This window comes from Miniopterus schreibersii, assembly GCF_964146895.1.
Source record: "Miniopterus schreibersii genome assembly, chromosome: 3".
NCBI classification, from domain to species: Eukaryota; Metazoa; Chordata; class Mammalia; order Chiroptera; family Miniopteridae; genus Miniopterus; species Miniopterus schreibersii.
The window spans coordinates 66,821,048-66,845,457 of NC_138103.1; the positions used below are offsets into that span (position 1 = coordinate 66,821,048).

General features: G+C 45.1%; 1 protein-coding gene across 3 annotated transcripts in view; it reads right to left on the reverse strand.

The window, feature by feature from the left end:
* IQGAP2 (IQ motif containing GTPase activating protein 2) overlaps nucleotides 1-18,622 on the reverse strand; it is a 248,957-nt gene extending 230,335 nt beyond the window's left edge. The window contains exon 1 of one of the 3 annotated variants that reach the window (XM_081132687.1): nucleotides 18,280-18,622. In XM_081132687.1, the coding sequence (XP_080988813.1) occupies nucleotides 18,280-18,325 (46 nt within the window). In that variant the 5' untranslated portion in view covers nucleotides 18,326-18,622. Of the gene's footprint in view, nucleotides 1-17,756; nucleotides 17,913-18,279 lie in introns of those variants that run through there. The other 2 variants (XM_081132688.1, XM_081132686.1) reach the window with 2 other exon arrangements.
* Between the last annotated feature and the right edge of the window lie 5,788 nt (nucleotides 18,623-24,410).

Consider the following 24,410-nt stretch of genomic DNA (forward strand, 5'->3'; position numbering starts at 1 on the left):
AGAGGAAACGGAGCCGGGACTCACAGGAATGCAGAGAAAGGAACAATAGCACAACCCCCAGCGTCTGAAGCCCCCCAGCAACTGCTGAATGGTAGTGTTCTATTTTTAGCCCAGCTTTCCTGAAAAGGCACCCTGCTTCCCCTTTTCTCCAATGCCCAGTATCCTCTCCAACAGCTCTGGCTTCCCCTCTCCCACAATGGTTGCTGGAAAGTTCTGTCTAGGAAAGTGAAGCTCATTTCACAGAACAAAGGACCCATCGTAATGGGCCAGGGGACCATACATACATCCCTGTTTGCACAGAAATGGCCCAGCTGACACCGTTGCCTTGACATAATGAACAGAACCCCCCTTCTTCCACAAGGTGTCTAAGTCTGGACAGTGAATTTATACTGTCACCATTCTTCTGGGGCATGCAATTTATTCCCAGGGAGGACAGAGCTCCAGGCCTGGAGTGCTCCTGCCAAGCAATCAGCCAAAGACAAGGAAGCTAAGCCCATGTGCAATTATGTCTAATTTGGCTCTTGCTGGTGATGTGCCAGCTGACCGAAATTCTGCTCACTGAAAACAACTGGACGCCGATGAAGGGAAATCCGGAATCGAGTGCACACACTCTAATCTTGGGACTTGAGGGTGTCAAGAGCGCGGTTACTGGCACAGACCATGGGAAATCCTGCTCTCAACCTGACCCATGAAGTTAGTTACACAACAATTTCTAATTCAAATTCAGCCCACCCTCCGACTTCTAACACCAGCACACATGAAAAACTTCTACGTGTGCATGGCATACACACTGACCCGCGAGGCATAAGAGGTTTTATGGAGCTCAGAGGCTCAGGGAAAGGACAGCAGGAAAGCAAGGCCGGCAAGATGGTTCCCTGGCAACTCATTTTATCACACCAACAATTTCTACCTGAGACTGTATTAGCCCAAGTCAGTCAAGTCCAGGTGGGGGAAGACTTGACATCTCACAGTCAGCAGGAAAAATATGAAAACTAGTGCGGGTGAGTTTTTTCCCCCATTTAAATATGATTACAGAGCCCTTCAGGAAAAATGCAGACTACAGAACAGGAAACATGGTTCTCTCTAAAACAACTGTTAACAATTTGATGCATTTTTTTCCAGTCTTTCCCCCATAGGATTTAAGTTCTAACTTCCCCACGGGGTATCCTGCCTTTCCACTTGATTATATAAGTGTTTCTCCACATCATTAGAAACCAATCAGTGTATTTTAAGTTGTGTCTGTGGCTCTCCAATGGCAGCATTAACAGCTGTCTGCTATTCAGACTTCAAAAGTTTATGTGTAACATAAGGTAGTACATAAAGAGGATGAGGGAGAAACGGGAAACTAAAGCAATAAAATTTTAATGAAGAATCCATCTCCCAAAATAGTCTTGGTCACTAGAGTTATGAGTCTCAAACCTCTCCTTCAATTCTGCTGGAATCATGAAGAGGGCAGGCTCCTGCCTTAACCTGGCTAGCACAGGCTCCAGATGGAGCAAATACATACAGGGGAAGAAATAGCAAGGCAGGCAGTGTCTCAGAATCTTTGCCCTCACAACAGCCAAGACACTCTGCTCTCCTCTCCTCTAACCAATCCCATATGCATTCTCAACCCTGGGCCTCAGCTCACACTGGCTCTTCAGGAATGCTTCTTTCCCACCCACTGAGCACTCACTACAGGCCAGGTGCTGCGTTAAGTGCTTTACATCTGCTATCCCATTTTGTCCTAATGATGCCATGAGATAGGTACAACTGCTCCCTTACTTCATTTCACAGCAGAGGAAACCAGGGCTGAGTGGTAGTAAGTGACAGAGCCCAGCTTTGCAACCTGTGCCATCTCCCCCTACCAGAAGGTCCACTCTCAGAGGGCAGTGAGATCAGCCCAAAGTGCTCCTTCGCCGAATGAACACTTTATACAGATCTCACTTCCTTCCTAACAGTATTTGAGCAGGTAAACAAAGATAGATATGTTAGGGGGAAAATGTATAAAGAAATAAATGGGGTAAAGGGGAAAATAAAAGTAGACAAGAACGATGAAGGCAAAAGGGATATATATATATACCAAAACAGTGGGCAAGCCCTTCATAAATTCTACACCTAAGCCTCAAATTTAGTTCTGCGCTTCCTACCAGCCAAAGCATAAAAACAAAGTAGATAGTCATACACTTGAGTTACGGATTTATGTCAAAAAGTCCCGTTGCCATAGAAATTATGCTGGAAACAATGTATGTCTCAGCCATCCAGCCTGATCAAAGGACTTCTAAATGAGCCTATTTTCTGCTTAACTGTTGGCTAAACCTACAAGCACTGCAAAGTAAATTGATAGAAACTGCTCTAAAAAAGGACCACACAGAACCCAGTTCTTATTCAGAATGTGCTGAATAGATGTGAGGTCACTGAGAGGGTTTAAATTATCATTATGAGGGGCTTGCTCCTGCACAGTGATGCTATTACTGCTCTTTCTCTTTGTCTCTCTCACTAGGTTGGTGCCCACCGCACATCTGCCTTCTGATGCTTCCAAATCCTTTCTTTGATATTTGCTGCTCTGCACTCTCCCCACTCTTCCTTCTTTCATCTGCTTTTGTGATGACGTCTCAGCCTTGGCAATGGCCAAGTACTTGACTTAATAGCAGGCACCAGTCAACCCTGCTAACTCAGTAACCCACTGATGGCTGTACGCATCACTGTGACAATCAGCCAAAGTCATTGGGCTAAAAAATTAGGGTGTCTAAAATTCTTCCTTTCCCAAATTTAGTGGCTATACTGAGTTGAATAGTATCCCCCAAAATTCATGTGTGCCCAAAACCTCAGAATGTGAACTTATCTGGAAATGGGGTCTTTGTAGATGCAATAAATTAAAACGAGGTCACACTGCATTAGGGTAGACCCTAATCCAATGACTGGTGTCTTATAAAAAGAAAAAGCATACATCTAACGAGAATGCCATGGAACCACGGAGGAAGATTGGAGTGATGCCTCTAAAAGTGAAGGAACTCAGGATTGCTAGTAACAACTAGAAGCTAGGAAGGGGCAAGGAAGGATCTTCCAGCAGAGTCTTCAGAGAGAGCACGGCCCAGCTGAGACCTTAGCCTCCAGAACTATGAGAGAATAAATTTCTATTATATTAAAGCCACACAATTTGTGTTAATTTGCTACAAATAGGAAACGAATACAATGGCTAAATGCTTTACCCAGAAGCCAGAGTACCAAGTACCAAAACCTGATGTTTTAACTTGTATCCAATAGGTATGGAAGGCAACAAGCCTGGAGTCACACTGCCTGGGTTCAAATCTGCCACTTACAGGCTGTGCAATCTTGGGCAAGTTACTTAACTTCTCTGTACCTCAGTTTTCTTACACATAAAATGGGGACAATACTACCAACCTCAAGAGTTGTTATGATTAGATCAGATGATTTCATATAAAGTGCTCAGAACACATATATAGCATATATAAGCACTACATGTATTTGTTATTAACAGCATTAGAGGTTAAACAGACCGAAAAGGTAGAAACCAGTCCCCTCTTAGAACAGTGTACACAACAGCCACCTCTCGGGGTCCTAGCCCCCCCTCCCAAGCATGAAGCACTATGGGATGTTTCTCCCAGGGCTGTACAAGCAACCAGAGACTGGCCCAAGATCAGGATCTTCTACTGACATAGGACTGTCCAAGTTTCAATAACTCCTAGGCTATTCTGCAGAGCCACTGTTTTCTCTTGTTGATCCCAGAAACTCCATAAACAATACTTAGCACACTTCCAAACCAATCATTAAGAGACAACAACTTGGTTACAGGAGTTAGACTGTTATAATTCTCAGCTCATCTCCAGTCAGAGTGGAAGAATGACCAGCCTTCTAAAACAGCAGGCTGCCTAGTCCTGGGCCCACCTTGGCCAGGCACAATGAAGTCAGCATCCTCCAAACACACTTCCTTAATCTGGACCCCATAGCCTCAGCAGTATATAAAATGACCACCACGTACCCATAGGAAAACATTTCCCCTTCCCCTTACTTTTGGTTCACAGGTGTTCTAGAGCCCTGGCTCTCATGCTCTTGCCACCTTTCACCCTGATTAAGAATCCCCATTCCAGAGGCCTCAGACTGCCAGTCAGTCACAAGACAGCCAAATACAGATGCCAAGTCCAGTAAAACAGTAATAACTCATTTAAAAATAATTCCAAATAATACTTCTGAGGATAACTGGGATTATCTAAATAATATCTTTGAAGTTGATGGGAAATATATTAACACCTTGCACTGAATGAATGCCTTCTCTGCACCAGGCACCAAAGACGTCATATAGATTAGTTCACTTAATTCTGATTACTATTAGTATCCCCATTTTACAACTGAACAACATGAACCCGAGAAGTTAAGACTTTGCTTAAGGTCACACAGCTAATAGTTGGAGTCAGGTTTACAACTAAAACAATATTCTGTTTTTAAAATCCTGTACACTTCAGACAGACAACCTGTTACCTCCCTTTGCACTATTTATAGAGACCAAAGGCAACTTATTATCTATGTCCTAATACTACTTAAATTACCAATCCACAACTAAACTCTTTTAAAAGTTGCACATAATGTAAATTAAATACTACATGCTAACCCTTGTGCTACATACCACCTAAGGTGGCAAAGAAGTAAATCTTGCAACAGCTAGATTTTTATACCCTTGACTTTTGTCCTTATGAAGAAGAATGGATCCACACATGCCCCTGGGGAAGTCATCTGAACAGGAGCCTAGAGGCCTGCATTCTGAGTTCTTCCTTGAACCCAAAGACATTTCACCCTTCTGAGGCTACTTCAGTTCACTCCATTGAAAAATAATAGGTGTGTGTGTCCTATTGCCCATGTTTGTTGCTCCTACTCACCCTGTGCTGCGGGCCCACTATCACCCATCCAAGGCCCCTGACCAGTGAGGATGCTGGCCGCTGGCCACCCCCACCCATCTAGCCCTAGAGTGCTCTGTGATAAGAATGAACTAGAGTTGTCATTTTCGCTGGTTAAAAAAAACTGACAGGGGTGTGGCAGTTCCTCATAAAATTAAACACAGAATTACTAGATGATCCAGAAACCCCATTTTTGGGTATATACCCAAAAGAAGTGAAAGCACTGGTGCATATACCTGTACGTAGATGTTCACAGCAGTGTTATTCACAATAAACAAAAGGTAGAAGCAATCCAAGTGTCCACTGAGGGATGAAGGGATAAATAAAATGTGATATATACATGCAACAGATCATGATTCAGCCTTGAAAAGGAAGGAAATTTTGACACATGCTGTAACTTGGGTAAACTTTGAGGACATTATACTAAGTGAAAGAAACCAGTCACAAAAGACAAACACTGTACGATTCCACTTATATGAGACATCTACAATAACCAAAATCATAGAAACAGAAAGTAGGAGGGTGGCTGCCAGGGGCTGGGGGAAAGAGGAACCGGGAGTTACTGTTCACTGAGTTATGAATTTCAACTTGAAAAGACGAGAAGGTGGTGATGGTTGCACAACAGTGTGAGTGTACTTAACGCCACAGAACTGTAACCTAAAAGTAGTTAAAATGGTAAATTTTATGTTGTGTATTTTAGGACAATAAACACACACAGAGAGAGCGAGGGATTCTGATTAATTCAATGGGTTCCGAATCTTGGTTGTACATTAGAATCTCCTAGGGAAGTTTTTTCAAGTATCTAGTCATCGTCAGTACTGGGAGGATGAGCGCAGTGGTCCCTGATGTGGTGCAGCCGGGGAAACAGCATCTCTCAGGAGGCACTCATGCCAGGAGGCAGGCCTGGATTCCTGGACAGTCCATGCCCCTGAGTGGAGAGGGGATGCTGTTCCAGCCAGGGGAAAACCAAAGGAGCAAGACAGCCATAAACGATGTGAGAAACTTGGCTGGACCCTGGCTCCAAATCAAGTGCAATTGGGGAAATCTCAGTGTGAAATTTATGTTGGATGATGGACTTGAACACGTGGTACTGAGGCTGTGGTTGTGAAGGAGAACGTCCTTGTGGCACATGAGACAGGTGCTGAAGTGTTCAGGGTGAGCTGTCAGCATCTGCACGTGGAATGGTGTGGAAAGGTGCTAACAGCTGGTGAAGCTCAGTGAAAGGAATGGATGTTCACTGTATTGTCCTTTGAGGTATTGAGGGTTCAAAAAAAATTTTAATAGACACCCAAAACAATAAATACCTATGCCAGAAACCTACCCCAAAATAAATACACAGAACATCTGGGTGATGGGGCCCAGGGAATTGGTGATTTATTGGTGAAGCTCCTCTGGAGATTCCAGTGGGCAGCCAGGCTGACAACTATGAACTAGAAGAGCTCTAAGCCAAGAGGTGACAGCATTACAGTGTGGAAAACAGTCAAAGACGTGCCCTTAACCTAGGAGGCTGGTCCTCCGCTGACACCCAGCAGCCCTGGGAAACCTTCTCAAGCCCCTGATGACCCCAGCTGCCCTGCCTTCCACCCCTCTTTCACTTAATAAACCACAACACCTCAAGTTTATAAAGAAATGAGCTCTAGCAAAAGACTAGGAGACAGAGATACATTCCCAAGCTTCATCGCCCAATTGTTAAAAGAGCAGATTTCCTGTGTCACCAAGTCATTTCACTGCATGAAACAATCTCCCACAGCACGGGTCTCAAAGACTCGACTCTCAAAAAGTCCTTTCAATGTTCAGGGTGCTATTATCCACCTGTGTTTTCAATATTTATACTCCTAGTAAGAGAAATGATCCAACGGACAAGAAAAGGATCTGGACAAAGATTATATACGAGGATTAAGAAAATTGATATATCAAACACATTGCTACCAAAAGCCAAGAACTTGCCTTTCAAGCTGGAGGAGGGAAAAAGAAGACTTGTTCCAACAGCATATGTCACAAAAATGAAAGGTGGCACTGCTCTGAGACAGATGATTAAGTGGCAAACCCTTTTCAACACTAATAAGACTACAACAAACGGTTATTCAAATAAGTGGCTAAATTACCCCCCCACCACCACCACCACACAGACACACCTGACCAGTTTTCAGACCAATCTCTCATACCTCACACCCCTTTTGAGATAAAAATAAACTCATTTTTTCAGATGTAGGTGGAAGCTCAGAAACGTCATACCCAATGTCACAAAATGACACCTCAATCTAAGCCTTCGATGCTAGGTGCTGACCTTGTGGTCACGGTGCTTCATGTCTGTCACCATTCTAGGACGACAATACTTTATCACGGCTACTTAAGTTTTACAACATAATGCAGGGGACACTGGCAGCTTCCAAGCAGCCGAGCCCATAGACGGATCTGGTTGTGACGGTGCACTATTCGCAATGCTTTCCTCCCATCTGAGTGGCTGAGGTAGCAAAAGCATCTCCAGTGAAGGGACCCCCCAGAGCTCCTGATCATGTTTATATAAGGCTCCAATTACAAGTGACCCCTGAATGCATTGGGTGAACTTACACGCTGGTGTAAGTTCCATCATACACACAGCACCCAGCACCTCCTGTTGAATGAAAGAACAGTCACGAGTGTTCTATGTCTTTTCAGGCTCCTGAGGGTCTCCTTTTGAGTCCAGAGAATAATTCCCTCCTTTTACATCGGCAACCTTTATTCCATGTGGACACTACTTCTTGATTCCTTACTGCCTTTTACAGATCAGCTTCCTACAAACTTTCCCTCCACAAACTTTAAAAACTTTGAATAGCTACTGCCCACCTGGGCTTTTTTTCTGTAACCACTGCTAACTTCACTATGTTAGACCCTTATGTGTTTTCAATCCAACCTCTCATTGTCTCTATATAGCTTATCAACTAGAGTCCTGGACCTCCCAACACTTCAGTGTTTCCACCTCTGTCTCTCAATCTCTCTCATGCATACATGTGCACAGGCATGCACACACACGTATATATGTGCCCACACACATGTACACACCTCTGGAAAATTACATCTCCTTCCAAAATAACAGGCTTGTTTTCAGACACTACTTTTCCCAAGGCACAGTTTGTAGCTATTGAGAACTTGGTATCTTGAGCAGCAAAGGGTAACTGTTGTAACTTTTCTAACTGAAGAAACATTTTTATAGCAGAAAATTTTGAGAAGGGAAAAAAAAGTGTTTAATTCACCTATTACCTCAAGAAACACTGATCCATTGCCTCCTGTACACACCCTGACTGGGGATCAAACCCACAACGTGGGCATGTGCCTTGACCAGGAATCGAACCCATGACCTTTTGGTGTATAGAACAATGCTCCAATCAACTGAGCTACACCAGCCAGGGCCTGCAAGAATTTTTAAAACATGCAATACCTGACTATTTAGTCAGGGGCAGTAACCTCTTTTCCCTTAGACTGTCAAATTAAAAAATGACAACAGTCAACACAACAACAGCTGTCCAGTGTGAAAGAACCAAAATTATACCTAAATTTTTTTGTCAGATTAGCAAAAAACCTATTTTTTGGTGTGCTGCAGAATTTTAGTAATTAGTTTATATGTGCCATGAGATGACAAAAGTTGAAAATCGCTGATCTAGAAAGAACCACTACTGACATGTTGACTGACTGACACACCAGACAGCGGGGATACAGCAGTGACCAAAAGACACAGTCTCAACCCTCAGGGATTTTACTGCTGTTCTATTTTATCCATGTTTTTCTCAGTGTAATCAATATAGTACAGTATTTTTCAAAACATTTGCACTTTTTCTGAAAGGTAACACATGGGAAAAGCAATTTCAAAATTATTCCCACCTTTACCCTCAATTTCCCCACCCAAAGGCAACCTCTAAAAAGCTGTTTGCATAACCTTCTAGAGGGATTCACGGGTACACAGGTTAAGGGTCCCTTCTGCTTGGTTGCTAAATGCTGTGTGTCTTACTTAACAGATCAAAGATTTTCAGAGATTTCAAAACTACTACGTAGAAGCCCATTAAAAGTTTCATTTCTTTCTCAGAACTCACCTAACTGAATGTGAAAAGTTATAGCCCGAGCCCAGGCTGCAGAGGAATGACCATGTGAGCACAGTCCTCCAAAAGGCTGGCTACCTCAGACCGACAACAGCAAGCTTGCCAACAGCACCCTTAACGCACTGGAGAACTGAGGAAGGAAGCTGAGACGTCGCCCCAGTGCCTGCGCAGGACAGGACTGATGCGACCCTGGTTCTCACCGAGAGAGCACTCTGTATCTGTCTATTTATCTATCTATTTTTAATGAGCATTTTCTTTTTTCTGGAAGATAAAACTCATTAGTACATATAGAATGAAAGTGAGAACATGTTTGCATTTGGCCATTTCTCAAACAAACTTCCTAAGAGTTCAACAGGAGCGAGACTCTAGAAAGACACCTTACTGGATGGGAAGTGGGGGAAACAAAGTTTAGGGGGTGGGTGAAGGGAGAGCTTATGCTCCATGAGACTGACTCGCGACTGACATCTTGCCAGGCCCTTTACCCCAACCCCGTGAAGCGTGCCAGGGACCCAGGTAGGAACCAGCCAAACCTGGCCGATCCCCACGCTCCTTTTTGGGGAAGGGAGGAGAGAGATCAATAGGAAACATCTATATGAAACTTGCCAGAATTAAAGAATAAAACAAAAACCTGGTAGAAAGGGGAGGGAGGCAGAATGAATGAGTAATCTGAAAGTGAGCAAGTGAAAGGCAGCCCAGATTCTCTATTTCTAATGCTTCCAACATTCCAGTTATTTCTGTAAGTTGAGCTTCACTGGGCCCATGAACCTAAAACTTCACTAGCTTCCCGAGGCAGTAAAGCCTGAGGGATGTCTGATAAACCCTGTACTTCCTCCCCCTCTTCCCCACCTGCCTTCTAAACACCCACAGCACCAGGCTGACCAGAAGGTCGGCTGACCCTGGTAGCCAAGTCAAACTCGACGATCTGAACCAGGCACAAAGAGGGACACTAATCACGTAGCTCCTTCCCATCTCGACGGCAGCATGAACCCTTGGGCTTTCAAACCAGCAGCAGCAGCAGTGATCAACTAAACCCTACAGGAGGCAACGGAATACTTAGAAACTGCAGAGCGACAATTCCTCACTCTGATAATGACAACTACCACGATCATTTCTAAGCTGACAAAAAAAGCTGTGCGGAAACTCACCCTGTCCAACTTTATTTGGAAACAGTCAGCAACAGACACATTAGGGTTTTTTTTAAGTATATATAAACAAGAATTAATTTGATCTCTATCCAAATTAATTGAGATGGACTCCAATTCCATACAGATGAAGAATTTTCCCGTGAGTATATGCTTTCAAGAGAGTATGGGGCCAGGATTTTAAATCCACTTTCTGTTAAAGTGACAAGGGGGCAAGAAGTGCGGAGACAGGTCAGGGGCTGTGGTAGTAAGGGTGGTATTGCTATCACCACCCTCATCGTTTAAATGCTGACTCTATGGAGGCACATTCTGAACAGTGTTTCTTTTTATAAAAAAAGATAATTTTTTATTTTTAAATTACAGTTGACATACAATATTATATTAGTTTCAGGTGTACAACATAGTGAGTAAACACTTATACAACTTATGAAATAATTACCCCAATAAGGAGAGTACCCGTCTAACACCATAGTTATTACAATATTATTGACTATACTCCCTAAGCTGTACTTTACATACCCTTGACTGTTTTTATAACAGGCAATTTGCATTTCTTAATGTTTTCATGCATTAAATCAGTTAACCCTTTGCCAGAACATGCACTTTCCCACCAGTATTTTACAGATTAAAAAAACAACAACTGAGGCACAGAGAAATCAAAATAACTTGCACAGGTTCCAGAGAGTGAAAGTAAACCTAAACTCAAGGCTAAATATTTGTCTGGCACTTGAAGCTACTGACAGTAGCTTTAATTTGACAGATAATAGGAACGAGTTCCTCATTTAGACAAACAGAACAGTATAGACATTTTAAGGAAAACCTGTAATAACAGCAAATATTTATTAAGCCTCTTCTAGGTGCGAGAGTACCAGGCCACCAGCTACTTACTGAACATAAACATTACTTAAGTATTTGAAAATACATGTTGACTCAATCACATTCAAATCAAGTCTTTTTTATATGGAGATGACTAAGAAAATGCATTAACATTACTTGAGATTGAATTCATACTGGCAGTAAAATATGTGAATTGTTACAAAATTATCAGGAACTAATCTACCTTACCTTACTTTTTAAAAAAATGATGTAAAAATGTCTTCCTTTAGAAATTTAGTAGTAGTGGAGAAAGGAAAATAATTAAAAGTCAGTCATCTTCTCTGGGGATCCCAAGCAAAAAATTTCATAGGGATAGCCTTCTATCATTTAATCAATAGCCAAATAAACAGAGCTGTAGTTTCCCTGCAATGTGGGGATGACCTGGGTGCACTCACGCCCATCAAATAATACTTCTGCTAACATATTCAACTGTTCTAAAAACTGTGGATAAGGGAATGAATGAAACACACTTTAAGTTGTCCTGGAGAAAAGAAAAAAAGTGGAGGAACAGGACATCATTCAATCCTCACTACTAGGCACCTCTGCAAGGAGAGCACCCAACTGCCAGGCTTGGGCCTCCCTTTTACATAAAGAGTCTCTCCAGCTCACTCAGCCTTCCCAGTGGCTCCTAAGAGCACCACCTCCACCTAGAAATCCTTGGGGAGCTGACCTCACTTAATCCCTTAGTCAGTGGAGGTGTTGGATTGATCTTCCAAATCAAATCACATTTATTTCCCAGAAGGGAGAAAAGCAACCTTAAAGCCATACCAAAATAAATCCTATAAAATAAACACAAAGCTGTATAGAAATCAATGCCTAGGTTTGCATGTGGTGCATGTGTGTGCTCAAATCAAAAACACAACAAATACAGTAAAGAAGCATGCAGTCACATGCCCATGTGTTTACACTTACTTCACAAAAACCTGCAAGCACAGTGAAGAGGTAATCAGATAGAGGTGTCTTTTCCCCCTTGCACTAGAGCTGTGTGGCACCTCCAGAGTTTCTGATTCAGAAGGTGTGGGTGGGGCGGGGACTTCACCTTTCCAACAAGTTCTCAGGTGATGCTCTGCTCCTGTTGCTGCTCCAGGGCCTGCTGCTGGAAACCACTGCAAGACTGGAGAAACAGCTGCCAGCTCCTTTTAGGTCCAATGGCAAGAAGGGCCATACAAACCCATGATTGTAAAATGAAGGAGAGTGCAGTTAGAGTTTAGTCAAATCTGGGGGCTTGCTAATGACCTGGAAACGTGGCATTAGCCACTTTTCAACAAAATTAGGATGGTGGTCATTTGAGGGCACTAAATCTCCAGTGAAATCTGAGATGTAAAAATTGCCACAAGTAATGGAGAGAATGAGGAAAAGAGGAGAGAGAAACCCTACCCCCCAGATAACTTATTCGTCAAGATCCTTGCCCTGTTATAACTACCCCTTTTTTTCTAACCTGTTCGCAGAGAATTTACCTTGTGGGATAGTTTAGAGTTAGCTGTCTGTCTCCCTGGCTGGAGTCTGTTAGGGTCCAGCGAGGGTCCACGCCTACCTCTCTCTGTATTACTGAATGCCATCAGTTCCAAAAGCATAATCACTATTCAGTAACTTCTGGTCTATCCTGAGCATAACTATCTGACAAACCAGCCCATCCAAAAGAATTCCCAAACCTAGACGCATGGTGAAGGGGCCTCTGAGCAGTGGAGCGAGAGGGCGGCAAAGGCACTGACCCCTAAGCCTCACCGGCCCTTCAGCAGTTCCCGGCACTCTGCACTCCAACCACACCTAACCTTCCCAGCACTCCCCACTTCATGGGGCCACTTGCCATGGCAGTCTAATGAAGAGTTTAAAAAAGAAAAAAAAGAACAATTTGCTTCAGTGAGAGATTGGATCAAGCTACTCTCCTCAAGGCAGCTCTACTTGCCATTAGTTGCCCACAAATAAAGGATTCCATGGTAAACCCATTCCAGCTACAGCTCTTTTCTGCAGCATCATCCATACACCCTAAGCTTCAACCCCCAAACTACCTACACAACAAATACACTGAAATGCCTTTCACTTTTTCCTTTGACCTTCCTTCAAGGTCATGTTCAGACTCACCACCTTTGTGGCACTTTCCCACTGCCCATCCAAATCCGTCAATCGCTCTCATGTCTTCACTGCCACAGATCTTGAAAGCGCACTAATAAAAGTATAAGCACTAATCTTCATCTTCCAGATTCTCTTATAAGCTGTAACCATCTTAGTCATTTTTCCTTCATCCACAATATGTTGTACATATTAGGTGCTCAATTAATTGAGATTGCTATAATTTGTTTCACACTATGTGCCAGGAACCCACATCAGCCACCCTGCTGATATATAAAACCCCACCTTTCCAAGTACAGGAGAAACCCCCAAGGTTACAAGGGTAGTCAGTGGCCAAGTCCAAATTCAAACCCACACCTACTCAACTCCGAAGCTTTTGCCATTTCTTCAACACCATCATGCCTGCCAAGGGAGAAAACCAAAATAGAACAGGAAGGTGAAAAAGTATCAGTCAGTCAGCTCACTGCAAGCTTCTGCCTGATTTCTCATCCTCAGACTCTAAGGCATGGCCAGTATATGTAATAAAATGTGTTTTACAAATTACTCTCTTTGGAATCATTGGAGCACGCCATTATATTATGGAAAAGCCTTTCTTTGATTTCAGTACCTCCCAGTGAAATGGGACATCTCTACATATATACACAATCCTTTGAGGAAGCCTGGATGTACTCTATAAAAAGCCCATGTAGTCTATGCTTTTCCTTGGGGCAGGTGGGATGGGGGATCAACTTTAGAGAGTACCATGCATCACCTTTTAAGAACACACTATCCAAATGGCTACAGGTTTCTGAAATTTGATGGAATCACGACAAATCCCTGAAACAGAAAGGTGAGACACCTACAATCCACTCAGGGGAGGTGACCTGGCCATAGCCAGTGAGAAAGGCTTCAGGTTCTGCCAGCACTGGCTTTCAAGTTACCACTGTCACCTACTAGCTGTGTGGCCTTGGGACAGCATCTTGGATTCCAGCTTCTTTGTGACATGGGGAAGCCAGTAGCCCCTCAAAGAAAATCATGAGCAACTGACAACAGCAGCACAGTTTGCACCCAGCTCTTAGTAAGTTCACCCACCTTAATGCCACACCAATGCCGAACTACCTACCTACCCTGTAGGACTAATCTGGCTACCAAATCAGAAGGTGAGTGTCCTTTGTTTCCCTTCTGGTCACCATGAAGACTTGGTGCATTAGATCTGTGTGGATACTAATCTTGTAAATAAAATGAGCTGTTAAAAGCTTGTGAAGTAGGAAGGTGAGGAGGGGCAACAGCAAAAGGGTTAGCTAACACCCTAAATAACACTAAATTCTAAAACAAACTCTGTATTACATACAAGCTTAAACTCTCCCAAACAAGTCATTTTGGCTAGCAGCATGTGTAATTAAAGTTAAAAGCATTCTAAAATAACACTTTAGCTGTTGACCTTAACGTTCCTTGTGCAGTGCTCAACCAAAACATTAGCATATGAAGGAGGACTTGACTTTTTGTCTACCAAAGACAGCACGGCATGGCAACACTGCACACATCTCAAACCTGCGGTTCAAATGAAAGCACTGATCGAATGTTACAGCCAAGCTGCGTTAAACACAGATGTAGTTAATCCTGTTTTACACACCCAAGTTTAACTAGTTCAGAACTTAAATTTCTTCATCTCAGGCTGATACCGGGGAAAACAGAAGAAATTTATTTATGTTGTCCACTCCAATATTCCAGTTACCAGGTGATTTAGAAATCCCACCAATCAGATAAGAGCATTCATTATTCAAAACTCATAGCACCTGCCAGAACCTTCACTCTGCCACACACACGCACAGGGTTTATACTGCACCTTTTTAAAGAAACAAATGGTAAAACTGATCACTATTAGTTTTACAGTGTTTCTCATGAGAGGAAAGAAGTGCAGAGGGTAGATAACCACAGCTCTTCGCACGTGAACAGTGATTTCACAGTAGGCCCTTAAATGTTGACTGAATTATCAGTGATATCTAGTCGCAAAGCCCCCTCCCCTTAGCTCTTACTGGCCTTTTTAACTCTCAATTAACTGGAACAAAACTTCTGAGAGATCATGGTGGAACTACGTTTTCAGAATTACTCTGAAAAAATACATCATAATTCACAACATCAGCACAAAAGTTATTTCTGAATCATACGTACCTAAGCAGAAGTGTCATTTAAATTTGGTTTTGAGTGTAGAAGATTCTGGTTATAATATTTACTATTCTGATTACGTCTAAATTAGCACAGCAGTTCCCACCTTTTCCTTTTTTCAGTTCTTCCCTGCAAAACCGCATTTCATGAAAAGCTGATATTTTAATTTTGTTCAGTAGTAATATCACACAAAATAACTTCACAGGTTGCAGGAGGATGTGGCCAACATGAAAGCTGCAGGGATTAAATAGAAAGTGGTCTCTTTTATTTTAATTCAGGGCATCAATGTGCAAATCAGAAAGACTTCAGCAATCTCTCATGTCAGAAAAAAAGAAGAAAGAAGAAATCTGAGAGAGGCGCCTTCATGGAGAAGTCATTGAGAAATCTCTCAAGTACCGCTTACTCTGTGGTATTTTACAGACACTCAGCCTGGTGGAGAGGAAAGATACTAAAACAGCCCTGAGCTGGGCTTATTTACTCTGTACAAGAATTACTAAATTAAGTGACATTTCAAGAGGAGAAGGAGAGATGGCAAACAGAAGACCAGACCTAAAACAAGTGTAACAACTTAATTCAAACTACCAAATGCAGTTTTTAAAGCTCAGTCTCAAGTACCTTTTACTCAGAATGTACAGCACTGGACCCAAAATTACAACAATGTATAGGGGTATATCGGGACTCTGCTTATTTTTAACTGTCGAGGATAAAGCCTGTTTGGTATAGTTCGAGGTTTTACTGAACCTGTACTTACCAAACCCACAAAAAATAAAAGCGAACCCAGCTGGGCATGGCTCAGCGGTTGAGAACAGACCTAGGATCCAGGAGATCCCAGTTCGATTCCCAGTCAGGGCACATGCCCGGGTTGCGGACTTGGTCCCCAGTCAGGGGCTTGCAGGAGGCAGCCAATCAATGACGACTCTCTCATCATTGATGTTTCTATCTCTCTCTCCCTCTTCCTTCCTCTCTCTGAAATCAACAAAGATATTTAAAATAAATAAATTAAAAATAAATAAAAGCAAAGCCCTGTCATGCAACACAGCAAGGACAACTTTGCATTATCCTTGTATTACCAGAAGCCCAGAAAGCCAACAACAACCAGAAATGCTATGTTCTAATACATCATATCATCCCCTTTGCATGAATAGTCAGTGTTAGGTAGTACTTACTAACTCTAAGGTATATGACACCAGATACTATTTTAAAAAATAAATTACAAACACACACCATTCATGCAACTGATATCAAAATTATAGAAATGTTCATTTGAGGACATAACAGGCTATTGTGTTAAAGCCTTAGCATTTCAGGGTGGTCATAAAGTCTGGAAAATGGCAAATATTTTCCATTTATTGCTCCATTAATTGACCAAAGAATGCCAGCACTGCATAACCTACGGGAAGGTAAACTGGGGTGATTCCAACGAGGTGGCAAATTAGACCAGAACCATAAGAAAAGCTGGATGATGATTTCCAAAGAGAGTGGCAGAGTGGAGCGCTCTTTATGCTCGCGGGATCTGAGCTTCCTCAATGGCTGCTTCTGAGTGGTGTAATGAAAATGAAGCAACATCACAGATGCACATGCAGACGCAGATGGAAATGCTGCATTAACACACTACACTCACTGCAACTCTTAACGGCACAACAAATAGGGAGGGAGGGCACACAGAACAGACCACGGTCTAAACTGTGATATAATCAGCCGGTTTCCAGACTTTGTGATCATCTTAAAATTTGGCACAGTAATGCTACTACATGTTCTGGGAGCTTGTCACATATATAAAGGACTTTCACCACCCTGGATGAGCACAGCATGCCTCCTTGCACCCAAGAAGCTCTGCTGCCTGTGTGGTTTACCAAAGTGCAAACTAAGGCTGCAAAGAGCTGCATCTCGGTTGACTGCTGAATGCATCTCCCTGCAGTACAGAGGCTTCAGCTGACTCCTCAGGCCTCCTCCTCACTGCCTGACACCAACAGGGTCAAGCCGGAAAACTAACTTGCCATCTCTGACATTCCATTCCAAACTGGCGGTGAGGAAGGGGAGAGTGAACTTACACACGCTGAACTCCCCTTTTTTAATTAGGCAAGTCTGTGGGCCTCCCAACCAGCCAGAGCCACACAAAAAACCCTGCAACAGGTATCACCACCACCTTAACCAAAACCTGGTACCTTTGCCACCAAGGCCAGCCTCCCCAAAGATTAACCTGTGGTCCCTGGCCAAGGCTCACTAACAGGACCAACCCTAGAGAAAGAGAGCGCGCCAACTTTCTGTTTGTTTTAGAGGAAATACTTCCTGGCACATGTTTAGAAAAGACTCTGAACTCTGCACACGAAGCCACGTGGTGGTGCTAATCTGGCTCCATCCACCCCCGACCCGCCTTTCACGCAACCTCCTTCCGAGGGCAGGCCCTGGGGTAACCGGCACCACCTCGCCCCGGTCACGCGGGCTCCTCCCGCGTGCGCGGCGGGCCCGGCAGGCTGGAGGGGCGCGGGGAGGCCGGGCGGAGGCCGGAGGTGTTCGCGGCGGCGGCAGCGGGGAAGGGTTCTGGGTCCCAAACTAACCCGTTCGGCTGAGGTGAAGCCCGAGGGAGCGGGGCGGGAGGAAACGCCTGCCCTTCCAGGAAAGCCGTCGTCGCCGCGCTGACCGAGCGCGCGGGCACCCCGCTCGCGGCGCCCACCTGTAGCCGTAGCAAACAAACTTCCCTCACCTTCCGAGTCGGCAGAAGCCAGTCCCTGACGCCACCCCCTGGCCCTCGCCGGCAGCGGCCCGGACTCCGCGGGCTCCTCACCTGATACCCCAGCCCCCAGCCCGGTCTGTCCCAGCGCGCAGACCCGCGCGGCCCGCGCGCCCCGGGGCGTCGGCCGGGTGGAGGTGTCGCCAGCCGGGGACCAGAAACGTGTGGGGAGGCCGGAAGGACGTCGCTCGGTACCCTTTCCACTCCAGCTCCCAACTCCGCAGCCACACAGCCGCTGCCCTCCCGGTCTCTCCACGGCGCGCACCCGGCTCCCTCGCCTTCCCCAACTCGTTCCTTAGGGAGAGGGCTCCCCAACGGCGTTGGGAGCCCCGCACGCCCGGCGCACTTACAGCCATAGCGGGGTCTCTGCAGGGACGGCAGCTCCTCGTGGGGCATCCTGCGCGGCTCCGGGGGCCCGCCCCGGGCGCGCCCCCCGCGGCTCCCCTCGCTGGCCAGGCTCGCCGGCTCCGCGCCCCGCCGGCGCGCTCGTATCCGGCTTCTCGGGGGCCTCCCCCGGCCGTCCCGGGATGAGCGACCGGCTCCCTCGGTGCTCCCTCGTCGCGGCCGCTGCAGCCGCCGCGCGCTGACACCCGAGGCAAACTGAACTCTCCTCCCTCGCGCCCTCCTGGCCGCCGCCGCCTCCCCCGGCAGGTTTCCTTTCTCCTGCAGCCCGGCCCCGTTATCCCCCGCGCGGGGAGCGCGCCGCGGCGCAGCGCCCCCTACCGCGTGCGGCGCGCAGCGCCCAGCCGCCAGGGCCCGCCGCGCCCCGCCCCGCCCCGCCCCGCCGGCCCGAGCGGGAGAAAGGGGTGGGCGGGGCGCCGCGCCGGGATCCCCGCAGCCGGCCCGCGAAGCTGGCAGCCGGGGGCTGCGGCCGCCCCGCCCCGCCCCGCCCCGCCCCGCGCCGGCGGGGGTTTCACGTCGGAGCGTTCGGAGGGTGGAAGTGAACCTGCGCGGGCGAGAGCGCGAAAAACCGCCGGAGACACAGGCGCGCCGTCGCCCCGGGTGTTGTCAGTTACGGAAGGACAAACAGCGCGGTTCCTTTTCCCCTGGGGAGCCTGAGCGTTGAGCTCTCGTCCTTTTTCCCCTTCGAAAGTTTCTTCTGTGCCTCCTCGTCTACAAAGTACAGGGCTCCGCTGCGTGACAGACCCCGAGCGCGTGCAGGCGTGTTTGCCCGGCCGAGGGGCTCACGCTCACGCAGCCACTCCCGCGCCGCAGGCCCCTCCGCTCGCCGGCCCGCGCGCCCCCGCGGGGAAACCGCGGCCCCGCCCCGCGCGCGGGGGTCGCCCGCCCGAACCCTTCCCGCCTAGGCGCTCAAGGAGATCACACCACGTGCGGCTGCTTCACAGCGGGTTTCCTGCGGTCACCTGGAGCCGGTTTCCCTTTGTCTCACAGTGCTAAGATCTGGAGGAATCTGGGCTCCCCCATTCCTGGGCCGCCGCTGCTGGGCAAACGTGCGGTGTGTGGGTGACCAGATGGAGGGCAAAATAAAGCAACTGAGGTGGAGTTAGAACAGACGTAACTGAAGAAAAGGTGATAGAGTGAAACCGTGCTTACGTGTGCGAAGACACAAAGTGGCCAGCTGTTTTCCATTTCGTATGGGAGATACAGCTCTTCTCAAACTCGTGGAAACTCAGATTCTTGGGCCCCACCCTCAGGGTGTCCGGTTCAGTTGGTCTGGGGACCATGAATTTGCATTTCTAACGAGATGTCAGGCGATGCTGACACCAGGCTTAGAGTAGTTATTAAAAAGCAGGCACAAGGCCCTGGCTGGTGCGGCTCGGTTGGTTGGGTGCGCGCCATGCACAGAAGGCTGCGGGTTGGTTCCTGGTCAGGGTGCGTGCCTGGGCTGCTGGCTCAGCCCCCAAGGGCTGGTGTGCGGGAGGCAGCCCATCAGTGTGTCACTCTCACATCCCTGTTTCTCTCTCTCTTCCCCCCTCCCTTCCTCTCTCTCTAAAAATCTATTAAAAATCTTTAAAAAAAAATAGGCACAGGGGATTTCAGTTGTTCTTGGGGAGATCTCATTCAGATGGAGAGCAAGAGGATTCTTACTCCACGCCCCTGGCTTAGATTCTCACTTGGTTGGAATGGGATGAGTGGGGGTTTTCTTCCTTAAAAAGCACTTGCCACTCATTTTAAGAGCAAATCAAAGGTGAAAAGTGCACATTTTGAGGCATAGCACCTCATCAGCCAGTGTTCACCCAGAGGAAGAGAATTCCTGTGTTTCAGGAGATGCTGAATTGACTTGAATGATATCTGAAGTTCATTCCATGTATTAACAATTAAGCCCGTACTTGCACATACCAATTTTCAGTATGAGTGTGTGATTTAGGGCCCAAATCAATGGACAGTCTATGTTTTTTATTTTTTAAATATATCTTTATTGATTTCAGAGAGAGGAAGGGAGAGGGAGAGAGAGAGATAGAAACATCAATGATGAGAAAGAGTCATTGATCGGCTGCCTCCTGCACGCCCCCGACCAGAAATTGGACCACGATCTCCTGGATCCTAGGTCAATGCTCAGCCGCTGAACCACACCTGGCTGGGCCAGTCTATGTTTTTTAGAGGTGGGGAAAAATCATTGTGAGCTAGAATGCTCAAGGAAGGTGATAGAATTTGAAAGTGTGACTTGAGGTGGACCTTGAAAAATGGGTGAGTTGGATGGAGAATGTCCACTCCTGGCAGACATGGAGAAGGGACAGTGGGGTTCGGCATGAGAGTGGGAGGAGGTAGCAGCTTTGAAACTGGTATCAGATCATGGAGGGCACTGAGCGTCAGGCTGAGAAGGCTGGACATTATCATGGGGTCATTTGAGAGTTCTTAAAGGTTTGGGGCACGGATGCTGCATGATGCAAGGGAGTTTAGGGAAGGTGAGTCTTGCCGGAGGTTATAGAATGGATTAGAGTGAGGCCCTTGGAGGCGCCGACACCTGGTGAGGGGCTGTGGCGGAGGCAGATGAGAAAAGTAAAGGAGAGCTTCAGTGAGGTTGACACAGTAAGAGTGAGGAAGGGGAGTTTTAATACAAATAACTTGGCGTCATCAACACATTAGATATCACAGATTGTAATAAATAGAGTAAATATCTGTTCATAGTAGAAAGTGAAGGTTAAAGCTTAAATAGGCGATCTGCAGGAGCATAAATAGGTGCATAAATAGGCGAGCTGTAGTTCTGAGTTCATGTTCTGGCTGGTCAGCTCTTCTCTGAAGGCTCTGGGGAGATTTCAAGGCTCTATCATGACTAATGTGTCTGTGAAGAAATTAACACGAAGAAGAAATTGTAAGTAAAAAGCAAATGCTCCTGATCCTTTTGCGAGGGCTAAAATTAATCTTTCGGAATTCAGTCTGCATTCACTGGGTAAGAGTACTATTCACAGATCGCTTCTCCACAGAATCTCAAAAAAAGAAATTTGTCTGCAGAACTCTGGGCTATTTTCTCATAAGGTTTGACATTGGAGGGTGATTCAAGTAAATACGAGGCAATGTGCCAGCTTATTTTGCCACCTCACAGGACTTGCAAGAATTGTAAAAACAAAAACTGAGGCCATCTAGTGAAAACTGTTTTTTTAATAAAGCAAAAAATTTTTAATGTAAAATAAAAGATGACATTGGAAAACTACTAGGTATGGTTAAAAAATTTTTTTTAAATATTGTTTAAAAAAAGATTGTTTTCTAAGGCCCGTCTCTCTCTTTGATAAGTTGACATGAGCATGAAGGTGTTTGAAAAAATGCAGCTTTGTTTTTATAACAATAAAAGATTATTTATATCAAGAGGTTCAAACAGGATTAAAAAGGTATACTTGAGTAAAAAATCTTGGCATGCAACTTTAACATTCCATTTATCTTTGAAATGACTTGGTGATCTTCCAATAATATCATGTTATTGATCATTTTAACATATTTGTCAGAATAGTGACCAATGTGCTTTCAAAGCATCTCCAGAAGTGAGGCATGAAGAAATGGCAGGAAATAAATGAATCAGGGTTTTTTCTAAGTCCTGGGGGCCCTTGTGTTGTCAAGATTTTCTCTTTCCCTGTCCCAGATCAGAAAGACACTGAGCAGGAGCAGAAACTGCATTTTATCGCAAAGGAGACTTCTGTATCTAAAACGGAAACTGTCACAGTCCGACATCATTAAAAAAAAAAAAATCAGGCCCTGGCCAGGTGGCTTAGTTGGTTAGAGCGTCGTCCCACACTCCAAAAGGTTTGGGGTTCAATTCCCAGTCAGGGCACATACCTAGGTTGTGGGCTCAATCCCCAGCTGGGGTGTGTACAGGAGGCAACTGACCAATGTTTCTATCTCACATCTATGTTTTTCTCTCTTTCCCTTCTTTCTCTCTAAGACATTAAAACATCCTCAGGTGAGGATTTTTAAAAAGAAAATTCAGAACAGAAATATATGCAACAGTGTTTCAGTTCTCAAAAACAAAAGTGGGAGTAGCAGTGTCCAGGGAGACAAAAAGTAGAACTGATGGCCTCTTACCATCATTTGATGGACAAAAAAAACAGGCACAGAGGTTGCATAATTTCCACAGCTAAGGAAGAATAGAGCCTAAACTACCTTTCCAGCCTTCTGAGAGTCTCTGACCATTGCTTTTTCTATTGTACATATTTTTGTTTATATATACATATGTATTTTTTCAGTTAAGTCCTTTTTCACTTCACTAAAGCCTATAATTTTGGACAGCTTTCAACTATTTTGTCAATGTTAAATCGGCAAGCCTTCCAGCAATCTTGCCTTTTTCTCTGCTTTAAAGTTCTAAACAAATCAAAGTTTGGAAAGACTGTTTAAACGTTCATTTTAGCACACAAGTAAGTAAAACCATGCACGATTCCATTATTATTTTTCCCATTTCACAGCTGAAGAAAGTTAGAACTCCAGTGACTCGGAAAGTGATCCCCAGGGTCACCTGGAAATGAGCAGGAAAAAACAGCATTGAGTCTAGGTGGTCCCCTCCCCATTTTACCCCCTTTACCCTGCCTTTTCTCAATTGCATTTATCACCTGACACACCACATGGTGGAATATTTATTGTTTGTCACCTCCTTCTAGAATGTGAGCTTCTTAACAGTAGGGACTTGGTCTGATTCTTCACTGCTGCAATGCCTGGAATGTAGTAACTGCTCAATTATTTTGTTACATTTATGAATTTACTAAATACTAAATATACCAGACACTATACTAGGAATAGTTATTTTCAATCCTGTAACAACTCTGTGAAGAGGATATCAGGATCCTTATTTAACAGTGAAGAAACAGCCTCAGGGTCTCACAGGGAGGAAATGCAAGTGTTGGGTTTATCTAAGTCCAAACTTTTTCCCTGTTTTTTTTGTTTTGTTTTGTTTTGGTTTTTTTTATATGTTTTTATTGATTTCAGAGAGAGGAAGGGAGAGGGAGAGAGAGAGAAATAGAAACATCAATGATGAGAGTCATTGATCGGCTGGCTGCCTCCTGCACGCCCCCTGCTGGGGATGGAGCCTGAAACCCAGGCATGTGCCCTGACCTGGAATCAAACCAAGATCTCCTGGATCCTAGGTTGATGCTCAACCGCTGAGCCACACCAGCCAGGCCAATCTCCTGTTCTTTAGAATGATAAACTAAACTACAAATTTCAACATGTTCACTTGCTATTAAATACATGTTCTGTTTTCCCAGGTGGATGCTAGAGGACCTACTACCAATGCCCCCAGGTTACCATCATCTCTTTGCCATCACAGAGCTCTAGGGACACATCTAGTTTGTGTCCAGGCATTAGTTCTGATTGTAGTTTTGCTGGTAATTCCTTGCAGTTTCTTGTTGGTCTCATAGGTATTAATGAGATAATATCTGAAAGGTGCTCAATAAAGAGCTCTACCACATACCTGTAAAGTTGTTCTGAATCAGTTTTTTAAAATCATTCATTCTTTCCCATTGACTTTAACTTCAAGTATGCTTTATCTTAATCTCAGATGGATCTCTCTTTGGCAGGAGCTCTTAGTCCTAGCTTAATTTTCTCTGCCTGACTCTTACATTGCCCTTCTGGAATACTCTGTCTTAGCTGATGAGAGGCAAACAGCCTAGCTGACCCAGGCTTGGATATTTTAAAAGAAGCTTCACTATTTATCAGGGAATAAAAATGACACTCATTATGTTGACAAAATTTAAATGTTTAACAAGTGCAGGCAGTCAGGAGCTCTTATACAGTGTCAGGAGTTGAGCACATTGAGCAATCATTTCGAGGAGTAAGTTGACTACCTCTAGTTAAGGTAAAGATGTACATTTCCTGAAATCCAGCAACTCCCCATCTACTAATATCCTCTAAAAAGCGCCCACATAGAGGAAAACATGTACAAATGTTAATTGCGAATAGTACCCGGGTCCTTGAGTTTTGACTAAGAAAGAGTTCAGAGTCCAGACTCAACTACAAGCAAGTTTATTTAGAAACAGAGGAGCCAGCTGGGCTGCGAGGGCTCAGGAGACAAGTTACAGAGGCAAAAGAAGGGCCCTTG